Consider the following 16,558-nt stretch of genomic DNA (forward strand, 5'->3'; position numbering starts at 1 on the left):
AAGCTCTAAAAGAAAAGAAAACAAAACCAAAAAGAAAGGGAAAAAGTAGTTTGATGGCATAATGGTGCCATAGAAAAAGTGAAAAGATTAGAGTCAGAGAGTGTGAGGTCAAATTCTTGCTTTGTTACTGACCTGCTGTCTGATAATGGAGTAGTCTCTTGATACTTTTGGACTTCAAAATTCTTGTCTGAAAAGGGGGAATAATTACTTTCCTAACTGGGGATATATTTTTTTCAGAATTAAATAGTGATTAAATTTGAAGTTTCTAACACAGTATATAACCCATAGAGGTGCTCCGAAACACGCTTTACATTTTTTTTCTCATCACTATGACCACATAGATTTCAGTGCAGGAAATGGGATTGGATAATCTGCCCTCATAACTTGAATGGTTATAACTGTATTGAAGTGACATTGGCATGTCCTGAAAAGAATCTAAAAAAGAAAAAAAATTCACTGACAAAATAACAGCATACACTTTTAATTCTCTTCCTGTGCCCTTACTAATCTATTCTTCTCAATCAAGCTTAAGCACCTATATTCCTGAAACAACTTCTAAACCTGCCCCTAGACTTGGACCAGCAAATCTTTCTAATCTTCCTTGCCATGGCTTATTAACGTATCTTGCTTCAGTCACTTTCCTAATTGGCAGTGGCTGACTGGGATGAGTCTACCAGCAGGGAGGAGTGTGGCTGGTGGGCTGGCAGCTTGCTGATTAGCGTGTGCTGCCTTGTGCCAAAGTCAATTCTGGGATGCCAGGTGTGCAGCCTGTTAGCGCTCTGCAGCCCATGCCTTGTGGAAGACAGGGATTTGGAACGAGGTTTGCAGAGACTTTTTTTTGCCCTGCACAGGCTTTCTGTTCATTGCTTTCATATCCTGCTACCACCCAGACATTCTACTCCTGCTGGCACTTTCTCCATACTTTCCAATTAAAACCGTCCATGTCTCCTTCTAAGGCTGCCCCGATTCTTTCGCCTAGATAGGCTGAAGCTGTATCCAGGTGATTTTCTGATTTTTCTGTCCCTTTTTAAAGTTCTTTTCAGCTTGACTGTGGTATAATTGGCCAATAAAATTGTAATATATTTAAAGTGTACAGTGTGATGAATTGATATACATTATGAAAGGATCCCCACCATAGAGTTACTTAACCTCATCTCACATATTTACCTTTTTTCTTTCTTTTTGGTGAAGACACAAGTTCTATTCCCTTAGCAAATTTCAATTACACAGTACAGCATTATCAACTATAGTTACCATGTTATACATTAGATCCTCAGACCTTATCCATCTTATAACTGAAAATTTGAACCCTTTTATCAGCCTCTCTCTAATGCCTCACACCCAGCCACTGGCAACCGAGATTCTATTCTCTGTTTCTATGAGTTCAACTTTCTCTTTGCTTGGAATTTTTGCTCAATTCTTATGCAGTGCTCTTTCCTATCTCTTCATGCCTTCAGCCATAGACCACTTGGATTCACAGAACATTCTACAGTATCCTTGGTTCTCAGAAAATACTCAGGCTTGCTATTTGTTGAATATATAAGACAGTAAAAGTGTATGTTTACTTTAAGATTTAATAAAACCTGTACACATATTGTTTCAGGGATCCTCTTAGCATCCCAATGAGGTAGACAGCATAAGTTTTACATCTATTCATAGTGGAGAAAATGTAGACTTTACAGAGGTTACATGCTTGCTTAATCTAGAAGTGGAATCAGAACCTAACAGAAGCTCTCTTCATTGTTGGTGCAATATTCTTTCAAACATGTAGTTAAGTGTTCAACATTATTTGCTGTTTTATTTAATAATTTTATTTATTATTATTAGTTGTTTTATTATTATTATATTTGTTACTTCAGATCTTGATTATCTCTTTATTAAACTACAATAACCTCATTATTAAGGGACTTTCTGCCCAGTAGGTGACTGGTTTCTCAAAAGTTGAAGTGGAATGTTCTTCTTATCTGCCATTTTTATGATCACCTATAGTATGTGTTTCATGTAACGGGTACACAGAGCCCACTTATTATATAGCTTTCCTGAACTAAATGAAGAAGCATGTTTTTCATTCACCAATTCCACTGTAAAAAAGATATTTCTAATATTAAATAACTTGTCGGACATGCTGGTGGAGGGGAGAACTGCTCCAGAGTAGGACTAATGTTGAGACCTATAGGGAATTAGACAATGATGCGGGCAACAGGATAAAGGGGAGGTAAGCATGAGGGAAGGGAGGAAGACTAGTGGCAATATTGAGAAAGGTATGAAGAAAGCAGATATATTGGTAACTCAAAATGATAGTCTAATAATTAGATATTTAATATTTGGTTTTATAATGTATACAGTTTACATAATATAGAATTTTAACCACACCCAAAGAGAGGTCAGGCCTTTGCTCTCAGCTTCTGGGATGTGATTTCTAGGCCTGGAATGTCACACTTGATAAGAGTGGCTTTGCTTGGGGGTTTCGGTGCAGCTCAATAGTGACAGTTGAATTTAGGGTGGGAGTTTGGGAACATGCCATATCAGCTCTACCTCCTGAGCAGCTGGAAACTGAGATCAGCCACAAGACCAATCAACCATGCCCATGTGACAGAGCCCCAGTAAAGCCTCTGGACACCAAGGTGCAGGTTAGTTTCCTGCTTGGCAATATGTGCTGTCACATATCAGTGCCAGGAAAGTACTGCTGTCCCTGACTCCATGGGGAGAGGCCAATGAAAGCTCTGCATTTGGTCCTTTGCCTGGACTCGACTCTATGTGCTTCTTCCCGTGGCTGGCTTTAATCTGTATCCTTTCCCTGTAATAAACCATACCTGTGAGTGTAACAGCTTTCACTGTGTTCTGTGAGTTCTTTTAGTGAATTAACAACTCTGAAAGTGGTTTCGTGAACTCCCTGAACTTACAGTTAGTGTCAGAATGACTGCAGCCCTCTGCCCTGTGTTCCTTCTAAACTTCACAGTTGGCTAACCTATTGCAATGAATAAGTTTTATTTGCTTATTGTTTTTCCCTGTATCCATGCAACCTTCTTTTGGAAACAGCACTCTGATTCCCTAATTTTAAAAATTAGGAAAGTACCCCACTTGACACTTTTAGTCTCTATAATTTTGCTAACCTAACTCTCGTTGAACTCACAAATGTGCTTATCTATACTATCTATCTATCTATCTATCTATCATCTATCTAAAATCATTTTCCATTTACTTATTGCCTCAGTTTAACCTACTTAATTGGCCATCAGCTTAAAAAGAGGTAAAAATAACTGCCCTCTTGAAATTTAAATTCTTGTCGGGGAGGCAGATTAAACAAAAGTATATATTTTTTCTATAAAATATTGGAAGATGATATGTGCAATGGAAAAAAAAAACATAGAATAGGGCCAGTGGGAGCAGAAGATTCAGGATTGGGAAGCAGTTCACGATTTTAAGTTAGATTGTCAGGTAGGTCTCTTCAAGAAGATGACATTTTAGAAAAGCCTGAAGGAAATGAAGGAGTTAGCCACACAGATATCTGGGAAAAGAGAAACCCAAGCAAAGGGAAAAGACAAACCTTAGAGGTGAATGGCTAGTATATTCATGAAATAAGAAAGAGGCCTGAGTGGATGCTAGGGGAAGGGAGGTCATAGGAGGGGTGTGAACCTGTCCATGATGATTGTATCAGGGATAAGAATGTGATCCATGTCTAACCAATAAGACTCAATTAGGGGACTTTGAGATGGGATGCACATCTAAGATGTTGTTTCTTATGGATATCTATAGAAGCTCATGATTAATTAAGAATAAAGTTAACAAAGAGGCTTAAGTCCGCTGGACTTGAGCTTCATTTGACATGACAAAGGAGACTCGATTAAAAACTGAACACACACTGGTGTATTTCACTTAAATACAGGAATATCAAAAATTCTGAAATTCCCTTCAAACAATTGAACACTGATGATATGAATATCAAAGAAGTTGGATAACTGCCCAGGTACGTCTTACCTAGAGGTGTATAGAGTTCATAACTCCCAAAATATGCCATCTTGGGATATCCAACCTAAACTAAAACAAGATCTGACCACTCTTTACCTATTTATTGATAAGAAGGAGAGAATTAAGTATTAGATAATAAATAGTAATAATAATAGCAAACGATTACATAGAATTTACTATGTGCCAGAATTATTCTAAGTATTCCATGTGTCTATGAATGTATGTGTGTGTGTTGATTCCCTAAAATACCTAATGAGGTAGATATTATAATCCCAGTTTTACAGAGGGATGAAACTAAGGTACAAAGAGGTTTAAAAAGACTTTCCATAGCTTACCTAATTTGATCATAGAAGAGCCAGATTTTGAACCAAGGTACAAACATACCTTGGACATATTACAGGTTTGGCTCCAGACCAGCACAATAAAGTGAATATCACAATAAAGCAAGTCACATGGAATTTTTGGTTTCCCAGTGCATGTAAGAGTTATGTTTACACTATACTATAGTGTATTAAGTGAGAAATAGTATTGTCTTAATTTAAAAATACTTTATTGCTAAAAAAATGCTAAGCATCATCTGAGCCCTCAGTAAATTGTAATCCTTTTATAATAGTAACATCAAAGGTCACTAGTCACAGATCACCAAAACAAATATAATAATAATAAAAAAGTTTGAAATATGGTGAGAATTACCAAAATGTGACACAGAGACATGAAGTGAGCAAATGCTGTTGGAAAAATGTCACCAATAGACTTGCTTGATGCAAGGTTGCCACAAACCTTCAATTTGTAAAAAATGCAACATCTGCAAAGTGCAATAAAGTACAGTAAAACGAGGTATGTCTGTGCTCTGATTCCAGAATATGTGCTCCTAATCATTTCATGACCTTCATAGCAAACTGCTATTTTTTCTTTTTTTTTTCTTATTGTAGTAGAAACCACTAGCTCCCAATCCAATATTTAGTCAATCATAATATTGGAACACTGAATTTATTCAGGGTGGCAATTTCTCAGACTCTCCGGTTATGAGACCAAGTTAAGCTAATAATATATAAATAGAGATTGCTTGAAGGGACTTCTGGGAAAGTTCATTAATGGCAAACACAGAGCTGGAACAGGTCTTTTGCCCTTTTTGCTTACTCCTTCCTGTTCCTGAATATGAATGTGATGCCTGGAGCACCAACAGCCATTTTGGACAATGAAGCAAAACTCCATGCTAGGGATATAAAAGAAGAAAGATGAAAAGAGACAGACTGCCTGATGCCCATGATATTATCATATTAGTCTTGGAGGATCTACTTGAGGATTTTTTTCACATGAGAAAAAAGAAACACCTCATATAATCAAGCCACTATCTTTTGGATTCCCTAACATAAGCAGTCAAACTGAATCATGGAAATCTGTGATCTAAGTAGAAAAATGAGCAATCCAAACATATCCCTTCTGAAGTTTTAGTTACTCCAAAAATATAAGACAAGCAGGTAAGTCACTTGCAAATGCAATGTACTTTGTATGTACAAACTTTGCAGTATAAGGCATTTGAACTCCCTGTACTCTTTTACCAGACAAACATACACCCTAACAGATGTTTGTTATTTGGTTTTAGTTCTTAATAGAAAAAAACTCTCTATTCCATAATGAATATAATATTAAGACAGAATACCAGTACATATTTCTTTTTTTTTTTTTTTTTTTTTTTTTTTTTTTGCGGTACGCGGGCCTCTCACTCCGGACGCTCAGGCTCAGCAGCCATGGCTCATGGGCCCAGCCGCTCCGCGGCATGTGGGATCCTCCCGGACCGGGGCACGAACCCATGTCCCCTGCATCGGCAGGCGGACTCCCAACCGCTGCGCCACCAGGGAAGCCCCAGTACATATTTCTTATATATAAACTTTATTCATATACTCATATGTTCATGTATTAATGTGTAGTAATATATTCATAGATAAACTTACTCATAAATTTGAAAAATGATTTGGCTTCAAATATACAAACAATAATTGGCAAACTCGTTATCACTATTCTTATTTATAGGAAGTTCTGAAGGATGTTAAGCAACTAAAAAAACCATAAGCCACAATTTCACAAAATAAGCTATATGTTTATACAAACACAAAATGAGGTTTGTACATTGCAAATACATTGTTTAGTCACAGGAGGCTTGAAAGCACAAAACCTGAAGTTTAAGGTTAGAAGTTTCCCAAGTGCTTCCTTGTACCGTTGGCAACAGAGAACAGCTACCTCATCGTAAGGGTGTTCGGTTTTGTTCAAGGACATACCCCAAGTATCTAGAACCATGTGGTAAGTAGGTGCTCAGTATTTGTTGGTGTTGAATGAACTGGATGTGAGCACTCAGAGAAAGTCAAAGGAGGTTTTCCTCATCTATCATTGCAAGATACGTAGGCAGCCCCTTTGAAGATATATCTTTGAAATACCAAGCTGCCCCTACAACCACAAAATAAATGCAATATAAAAAAAACTGAATAGATAAAACCTAATACAATGGAACAAAGTTTCTAATATCAAAGGGGTGCACATTCTAATTTCAACTCCTCTGCCTGCTGTCTTATTTGCTCTGTTTTCTTATTCTATTGACCCCATAAAGTCAGACCTCAAACGCTGAGAATTTTGGCATCTGTGTCCCAGGGCATATTAATTTCTTAACTGTAATAGTTGTTGTTGTTGTTGTTTTAACTTGGGGGGTTACCCACCACAGAAAGCCTCTGAGGCAGGAGGAGGGCAGATGATTTAATGATATATTGTAGACCTGATTTAATGGTAATCAGCTTGTAGACCTGACTGTGGATTCAGGGAGAGAAGTTTGGAGAGGGTAGACACTTTGCTTAGGTAACTGCTGTGCATCGGTCAGAGAATGATGTTAAGGAGGCAGAAAACCGTGAAAGATGAAATGGGGGTGGAGAATAAAGAGGCTGGGCAGGTTTCAAATCTCATTCCACACGGGATGTAGGATTTTTAGCTTTTACTTTTACACACATATACACATACACTCACATGGAATTATATTTATTACAAACGTTACACAGAATAACTTGTAGAGATAATACTAAGAATGCCTTTACCACCTAACTGTTTATATTTCCATGACAATATGACTTTTGGGTCCTTAAACCTGTATTGTGAATCATTCATACACAAATGAATTTACACATTCACGTATAGCCTGGATTTTTAACTTTGTATGTGTTATTTTTATAATCAGTCTTTAGAAACTTTTGTACATTTGTTATAGTTGAACCTAGCAGCCTAGATACTAACACATTCAGTTGATTCACTGTTAAATATTTATCCATCTATTTATCTCTCCTTATACTTAGGTAGTCTTCTATTGGTTTTTTTTGAAAACATATTCCTCTCTATGATTTATGCTATAAAATCTGTCTTTATTTACCTCAATGCAATATTTTGTTTTCCTTACAACCTTTATTAAGCAAATACTTCATCATTTAATTTTATCTGATATGCTATATATTTATATATAAATTTAGATCTTTCTGGAATATCAACTCTGTCCCAATCATTTTCTTTCTGTTATTAATTATTATGTACTTTTCCCTGAAACTTTATTTTCTGTATTATTTGTGCTCTGAAAATCATGTAACCTTATTTTTCAAGTCATTTGAGTGGAAGTTTTGTCATATTTTTAGCCATGTCAGTTTTTTTTGTCTTTGATTCAATAACTTGCAAATTTTGAAATAGATATCTAAGAAGATTCCTAAATCCTGGGAAATCCTTGGTGTGCTCATCAATTTTTTTTTTAAACTCGTGACTTAAAAATTATTTTACGGAGATGAAATTCACATAATATGCAATGAATTATTTTAAAGTGTACAATTCAGTGGCATTTATGCATTCACAGTGTTCTGCAACCATCATCTCTCTCTAGTTTCAAAACATTTCTATCACCCTAAAACACCCTGTTCTTACTACAAAATCACTTCCCATTTTCCCCTGCATCCATCTACTGGCAACCACTAAACTGCTGCCTGTCTCTCTGGATTTGCCTATTCTGGATAATTCATATGAAAGGAATCATACAATATGTGACCCTTTTCATCTGCCCTCTTTTACTTAGAATGACGTTTTCGAGATTCATACATGTTGTAGCATGTTATCAGTATTTAATCCTTTCTATAGATGAATAATATTCTACTGTAAGTATATACTACATTTTGGTTATCCATTCATCCACAGAAGGATATTTGGGTTGTTTCCATCTTTTGACTATTAGAAATGATGCTGCCATAAATACCTGTGTACAAGTTTCCACGTAAACATGTGTTTTCATTAATCTTAGGTAATACCTAAAAATGGAATTGTTGGATGATATGGTAATTCTATGTTTAACCTTTTGAGGAACTGCTGAACTGGTGTCCACAGAAGCTGTACCATTTTATATTCCCCCAGCAATATGAATGTTTCTATTTCTCCACATTCTCACCAATATTTATGTCCTTTTGTTTTGTTAATTATTTTGGCCATCCTAGTATGCATAAAATGTACTTTATTGTGGTTTTGATTTGTGTTTCCTTAATGTACAATGATATACATCATTTCTTGTGCTTGTTGCTATTTGTATATTTTCTTTAGAAAAAAGTCCATTCAAGTTCTTTGCCCATTTTTTAAAATCAGGTTTTTGGTCTTTTTGTCTTTGAGTTTTAAGAGTTCTTTATTTATTCAGGATATTAAACCCTTATCAGATATATAGTTTGCAAATATATTCTCCCATGCGTAAGTTGTCTTTTGACATTATTGATAATGTTATTTGAGATACAAAAGTTTTCATTTTAGTGAAATCCAATTTATCTATTTTTTCCTTGTCATGCTTTTGATGTCAAACCTAAGAATACATGGCTAGATCCAAAATCATAAAGATTTATCCTATATTTTCTTCTAATAGTTTTATACTTCTAGATTTTACATTAATGCTTTGTATCCATTTGAGTTAATTGTGGTATCTGGAGTGAGGTAGGGGTCCAGCTTCATTCCTTTGCACATGGTGGTCATAGAGCTGTCCCAGCACCATTTGGTGAAGAGACTACTATTTCCCCACAGAATGGTCTTGGCAACCTTGTTGAAAATCCATTGGCCATAGCTGTTTGTTTGTTTGTGGACTCTCAACTTTATTCCATTGGTCTATATGTCCATTCTTATGCCACTACCACACTGTTTTGAATAATGTAGCTTTGTACTAGGTTTTGAAGCTGGGAAGTATGAGTCCAGCGAATTTTTTTTTTCTTTTTCAATATTGTTTTGGCTATTTGGAGCCCCTTGCAATTTCATATGAATTTGAGGATTGGAATTTCTGCAAAAAAAATAAAAAGCCACTGGATTTTTTACAGGTATTGAATTCAATCTATAGATTGCTTTGGGGATAATTCTATCTTAACAGTATTGTCTTCCTCTCAAAAAACATGAGATGTCTTTCCATTTAATTAGGTCTTCTTTAATTTCTTTCAACAAAGTTTTATAGATTTTAGTGGACAAGTCTTTCACCTATGTGGTCAAATTTGTTTCTAGGTATTTTATTATCTTGGATACCATTATAAATGAAATTATTTTTTAAATTTTTTTTCGAATCATTCTTTGCTAGTATTGAGAATAAAATTGAGTTTTCTCCATTGATAATAAGAATAACCAACAGTTATATAGCACATATTAAATGCCAGGCATTGTTCTAAGAGCTTACACATGTCTATGGTCTCAAAACACTATAGTCTATAAGATAAAGGTACACTATCTTAGCATGGCCTACAAGGACTTCCCATTAGGCCTCAAGCTATACTTCTATCTGTATGTATATCAACTGACACTGAAACATCTCACTGTCACTGAATACACTATGTTCTTTCATCCTTCAATGTCACTGCACACTTTATCCTTTTTTGGCTAGGATTCTTGTCCCATATCATCTGTCTGGGAAACTCCTACTTATCCTTCAAGAATTAGCTCGAATGTTGACTCAGCTACTTAATCAGTCCTTTTAGGGAGGATCCATGCTCCTGTCTTTTTTAATGGTTTATATGTGCCTCTTTTATAATGATTTCATCTTGTGTTGCCATTATCTTTCCTGCTTATTCTGATGCCCTCCACTGTACAGAGATAGTTGAATGCAAGGACTGTATTTTATATGCTTTTGCACCTTTAGGGCCTGATGCCATATCCAACTTAGTAGATCCTCAATAAAGCTTTCCTAGATGAATGAGTGGACCAAATACACAAAGGTGATCTACTTTGTCACAAAATGTACTCATCCTAGTTCATATATCCGAAAAGCAGTAACCAAATTCCCCTGCATGGTTTAAATCAAGAAAATTAACTTTGTTATTAAACACACTACTGGTAGCGAATGAGGGAGTCTTTTTCTCCCTCTCTTTCCCTTCCTCCCTTATTCTCTCTCACTTAAAGTACTAAGGTCATTTTTGTTCATCTAAAAACCAAACAAAAAAATGAAATGAAATGAAATGAAATAAAATAAAATAAAATAAACATAGCTTAGAAATATGGTACTGTTATACTTTACATTAAAACCTCTAAGAATATTCTCCTTATACTAACATGGAAAGAAACGTTGATAAGCAAAATGATTTAACAGAAAGAAGACAATGCAATTCAGAAGATTTGAGAACTTCTTATATTCCGTTTTAAGAGTGTGACACTGACTCTGTATTGTACCTCTCTGAGCCTCAGTTTCCTCATCTATAAGGCAAAACGAATACTCCCTGCTCTGCATACCAGAAACTACTGGGGTGAAGATCAAGAGAGATAATGCTTTTGAAAGAAAGCCATGAAACAAAATGTGCTGCACAGCAAAGTATGTAGTTATTCACTCACCAAACACAGTTCTTGCAGGCACAGATTCTCTATTAAGCCAGAATGACACTTGGGAGAGAATGACAGTCATGATGCAAGGCAGATATGTCTGAATCACAAAATACCCAATTTTTCTTTTCAAGTGGAAATGAGCTGTCATTACGGTATATTCACCTAGAAGAAAAATTTAAGAAGCTTAAGAAACTGTAATAGTCAATAGTTTGAACATTTTGGAAATGGAAGGGATTAGGCAAAGAACAGTCCCTGATTTAAAAAAGGAAAGAATTTGCCCCGTATATGACATGGAAAGTATATAACATTAAAATGCTCACTTAGCATAGCAAGAGTATTTAAAAGAAAATTTTCATATGACCAAAAAATTTGAATGGCATGTGTATCGTGTGGAATTTGTTTTTCTCTCTAGGTCATGCTTACTGACCAAGGGATAGAGGATTCCTAAATGCTCTGACCATGGATTATCTTACTTGCTCAGGTTCTCATCCCCTTTGGTCCCAACCTCAAGCCTCTGTTTTGACTGTTTCCAGTCCAGTCCTCTCCGGCTCTTTAAAGTATTGATCTCTGGCCACATCTCCAAGACTGATCTCCTGGCCCAGATTTTCTACTTTTAATCTTGTCACCAATTCTGAATTTATGTGTTAATGTCTGCTCTAATATAGTGGAGTCAGTTCTATCTGATACTCATAGCTACCTTCCTTTCTGCTCTCTGGGTTTTTATCTGCCAGATGTGAGATCATTCGTTCATACAGCTGCTTTTTCTTCGAAAGGGCTTTAGCTTTCCCACACAGACCAATAGTAATTATCCATAATCAAGAGTTGAATAGTCATAGCTTATCCAGAATAGGGGGAAAAGAATTAGAAAGTGAGGGGAATTGTAACACTGTGTGAAGGTAAAATTGACTTGTCTCAAAAGACACACATGTTTTGAATTGGGAGCATAAGTTAGACTACTGTTTTTTAAATTTTAATGCACACCTTGGTATCTCCTTGAAATCTTGTTAAAATGCAGATTCTGACTTAGTAAGGAGTCAGGCCTGAGATTCTGAATTTCTAAAAAGCTCCCAAGCACAGTCTGCTGCTCCTTCTTAGGGCACAAAAGGTTTTAAGCAAACTGACACATTTCCAATGACATTCACCCATTAATCTTCTCAGGAACTAGCTTTTCTTTAGACTCATTTTACTAACCTGTACTGGATTTAATTGTCTCCTTCCCAATTGATTGGCCCAGCAGATCATACTGATTTAACCTAGAGCCATCAGGAGCAACTTGTACAGAATCAGATGCATTGTATGTCCAAATGTAAGTGACCTCTGAGGTTGTATACGCATCTGTAGGAAATCAGGAAAAAAATCTTTTTAAGCATTTTAGTAAGAACTATCAATAACATCCACCATCAAAGGTCGCATATTTCATAGAATTATTGTTTACTATAAAAATTGATATTTCTTAGGGCAAAAAAGTGCCTTTGAAATTTACAACTTCAGTATGCAGGGTGTGAAGCAGACCAAGAGAGACAACCATGACCACAAGAGTATTTTCACTGTAACCACTTTGAGAGATGAAGAGCAAATTTCTCTTTAGAGCCTGCGAAAATCACTGGGCCCTGAAATGGTTAAAACGTCCTCCATATTCGCGAGGTAGTAGATGACGGCATTGCAGTAAACAGGTTATGAATGCCCAAGGCCCATTTAACCAGTTAATTTAGAAATAATAATCACTCATGAAAAACTTATGTCCATGTGAGAATAATGATGACATGTGTTTATTTTAGGTATTATTTTTGTAGTTAGTTTTGTAGGTTTTTCTTCAAAACGTTCACCTAGTTAAGAATTAAGTGGCTTGGGCTTCCCTGGTGGCGCAGTGGTTGAGAGTCCGCCTGCCGATGCAGGGGACACGGGTTCGTGCCCCGGTCCGGGAAGATCCCACATGCCGCGGAGCGGCTGGGCCTGTGAGACATGGCCACTGAGCCTGTGCATCCGGAGCCTGTGCTCCGCAAAGGGAGAGGCCACAGCAGTGAGAGGCCCACGTACCGCAACAACAACAAAAAAAGAATTAAGTGACTTAACTATCATAGTACAATGCATTTCATTAGAAGAATGAGAATTTTGCAGAATATGCAAAATAATTCAGAATGCTATAGTTTCGCAAGTTGAAAACACTTTTTAAAACCTGTTCATTTTAAAATTAATTAATGCACACAGATCTCACTGAACTATACTTGCATAGCATCCTAATTAAGCTATGGATTGGCAGGAGGAGACAAATCACATACAGACCAAGTATAATTTTCTGATTTATTTGTCCAAGGATACAGAACTAAGCAGAAGTGAGATGACTCTAACGCTGGAAGGCAGGCAGCCTATCTTGTCTCAGTACTTCTCTGGCCCTGGCATTTCCCTTGTGCCTGTAGGGGGAACAGCTGACCTCTCCATGCAGGCAGAGTCTCTCCACAGTTGAATAACGAGACAATTCCAGCTGTACTACTGACCTTTCAAAGAACTTCTATGCACTTTTGCTCAAGGGAATGTTTAGAAATATTAGTTACTCCTGGTCCTTGAGCAAAACTCAGTATCACAGTCACATTTTCAGTTGAGGGAGAGAAAGAACCAGCAATATCTCTGCCTCTAGCTCTCCAGGACACTGGAAAAGCTCATTTACCTGCCATCTAATAGGTTTTCTAGGTTAATACCATTGTTCCGGGGTGGTTCTGGTACTTACCTTGATCTAAAGTCTGTGATCACAAATCCATTCCCACTTAAGCATTAGTTACAATAAAGTGAATGCTGTGTCTTATTCACTGTGTGATCTTTTAATGACATACTACAGCGTTGTCTGGTTTTCAGAATGTTACTAGTAAATGTTAATATCAGTGAAATACATGTATACACCTACATCCACAAATAATTATATTATGTGAAACAATTTTTGAAATAGCATTCTAAAACAGGATGTATGTATGTATATCATTATACATACTTCATATCATTATATGTATATATATATGTATTTGTTTTAATAGCAGATCTATTCCTACAGCTTGCATATGAATGAATTCAGTTACCCTAAGGTCTAAATTTTTATTAATTAATTTCAATTAGTTAATCATTGATGATTCTGCTGTTACATATAAATAAGTAACATTAGAAATGTGTATAACTAGCAATGCATTTGCAGATCATCAAGTGGCCTTCTCTTCAATAAAATTTCAAATGACACAGAATTTAATAAACCAAAAAGACATCACATGCTCCAGTTCATATTAGAAGGCCTCAGAGTACGCAGTAGTTGTGGATCTTAATAAATTATGAGGTTTTATTTTAAGCAATTATAATAATTCTACTTTTGAATTTTGACGTTTACCTTTAAACATAAATAAGAGAAGATGAAACTCTACAAACATAGGTGACATTTTAAAGAAACTAGTAAGAGACTAATGGGAGGGACTCTATCTTACTCATATCTATACGTCTTGCACCTGGCACAATGCCTGTCACGAGGAAAATGTTCTCACTTCATTCTTGCTAGATTAATCAATAAACTCATAATATTTTAATTCTGTTATTTACTGTTATGAAAGATGGAAATCTGGATAGAAGCCTAAGAATATGTTAAAGAAAATGACTGATCCTGCCCATGTCTTTTATAAAAAAGCAATTATTTACTTTCATTTTTTAGGCAGGAATGTTTTTTAGATTGGGGGTCTGATGAGAGAAGAGAGAGCAGAAAGTTATGTAATGCAGATTAGAGGCATTTCCTGGCCTACCAACACACATATAAACTTGGAGACCATTGTGATTTTTCAGTGAAGTATAAAAGGAGAGACAGACAAATTTCTTTATAAATTCCATATCTAGATTAGGTTTCCATTAAATAATTTTATTTAATTTTATGCAGTAATCCATTTTGAGTCCTAATCTGCATTAAACATCAAATGCATACTGACCGATTCTTAATATTTGATAACCAAAACAATCCCCAAATCATTTTTATCCAAAAAGAAAATTTATAATTTCTTTTGGGATAATGTCCAGAATACTCTTAGATTTCCATTCAGGAAGTTTTAAATCAAATTAAATAGCAAGGAATTATATAAAGATGTGAGGCAACGGGAATAACGCAAAACGAAACTGAATTCAAAATTTAAATTAGTAGAAAACATGCTTCTTTTATTTGAGAACAATGATAAAAAGTTCCAGAAATTCTATCATTTGTGGGGACACAAGGGAGTTTTTTAAATAAGTGAGGAGTAAATGACTAGAAGAAAAAGTCATGTCTGCTTCTGCTAAAATTTGTTATGCCAGCATTTTAAGTTTTAGGTTGGCTTGTTAGTCTATACACCATGCTCGTGTCCATACTATTAACACTATGTCTCAAGTACATACTATTGGCAAGGATAAATAAAAGAATATACAACTTTTTTACTCAATGTGTCAGAAAATAAATATGGAGAAAACTAAAAATAATTACTTCAATAGAAAATGCCTAACAGTAAGCTCTGTGTGTTGCCTGCAACACTTCTAGATACAGAAAACCATATTCTCAAATGTACAATATTACACTACTCTGAAGATGCACTCTAAGGGATTTTAAAATTTCATTTAAAATATTTTCAGGTGTATTTATTTCAAATTCAGAATTGAGACATCATACGTCATTTATATTTGGTATCTTAATGGCACTAACTTGTCCACTGAAAAATGCCTTTCCTTCTTAGACCATAACTGCATCTTGAATAAATCCTTTCTTTGGTATGAAGGCTTTTCAGTTTTCTATTTAATGCCATTTATGCAATGCAAATGAGTTTTTCTGTGCTGCATCTGCTGCAGTTTTTCCAGCGTCATGTTTACTTTGTATAACAAGATTGACTATCTTAAATAATCTTCAAAAAAGTGCCAGTATTGAAGTGATAGTTTCCGTGAAAAGAAAAAAGCGTTTATTGTTAAACAAAGGGGAGATTCTCAAAGAAAATAGAGAGCTGACACCTTTCGTAAGATTGAACAGAGCAAACAAGATTGAACTCATTCCACAAAACTATGGCCATCAATAAAATTAGAGGGTTTTGCATTCATATTAGCCACCATTCTTCTCTTTTCTTTCACTTGATACAGTCTGTGGGGAGAAGGCATATTATTCAGTCATACATATTTGTATCAGGTGAGAGAACTGCATTTCTATGCAAGAGACTGAAAAGTCAAAACTGCCCAGAATGGACAAAGATGGAGGTGCCAGAAAGAGCAAAGGTTTCTGAAAAGGTCAGGCTATGGAACACACTCACAAAAGAGAGAAGCTGCTTAGCTGTGTCCATGAATTTATCCTGAACCTGCCCTGAATGCCTTGTGGGCCTAGGGAGATGATTTGACCTTCCCTCTTTTCAATTATTCTGGGAGAGCTAATGCTTCTGCTTGACATATAAGATACAACCTCAGTGACCTAAAGAACAGCCAAACGCACAGAGCCTTTTCTGAAATATTTTATGTACACAGACAGTGCCCACATGTAGCAATCGAGTTACATCATCTCCGTCAAATTTATTTTAGAAAGAAACTTTCCTTCCATTATTAGAGAGTAGAAAGGTAATTAGAGATCCAGCTTTTTTTTTACCTATTCTCTGTTGCCATTTGCAACAGGTTGATCACTACTTTAACAAATAGAATCTATCCTTAACATTTCATTCTTAGTTGAAAAAAAAGCCATTTATTTAGCATTTTTAATGGGTTAGCACTTGAAAAAGAAGGTAAT

At 35.7% G+C, this 16,558-nt stretch overlaps 1 protein-coding gene across 2 annotated transcripts in view; it reads right to left on the reverse strand.

Moving 5' to 3' along the window:
* The window catches only part of GABRA2 (gamma-aminobutyric acid type A receptor subunit alpha2), a gene marked incomplete at both ends in the record, with an annotated part of 120,040 nt that overhangs the window by 32,043 nt on the left and 71,439 nt on the right, over positions 1–16,558 (reverse strand). For both annotated transcript variants that reach the window (XM_082838556.1, XM_082838555.1), the window contains 2 exons: positions 10,822–10,974; positions 12,004–12,147. In XM_082838556.1, the coding sequence (XP_082694682.1) occupies positions 10,822–10,974; positions 12,004–12,147 (297 nt within the window). The remainder of the gene's footprint in view (positions 1–10,821; positions 10,975–12,003; positions 12,148–16,558) is intronic.

Source organism: Leucopleurus acutus (genome assembly GCF_964270905.1).
Source record: "Leucopleurus acutus genome assembly, chromosome: 4".
Classification (NCBI taxonomy): domain Eukaryota; kingdom Metazoa; phylum Chordata; class Mammalia; order Artiodactyla; family Delphinidae; genus Leucopleurus; species Leucopleurus acutus.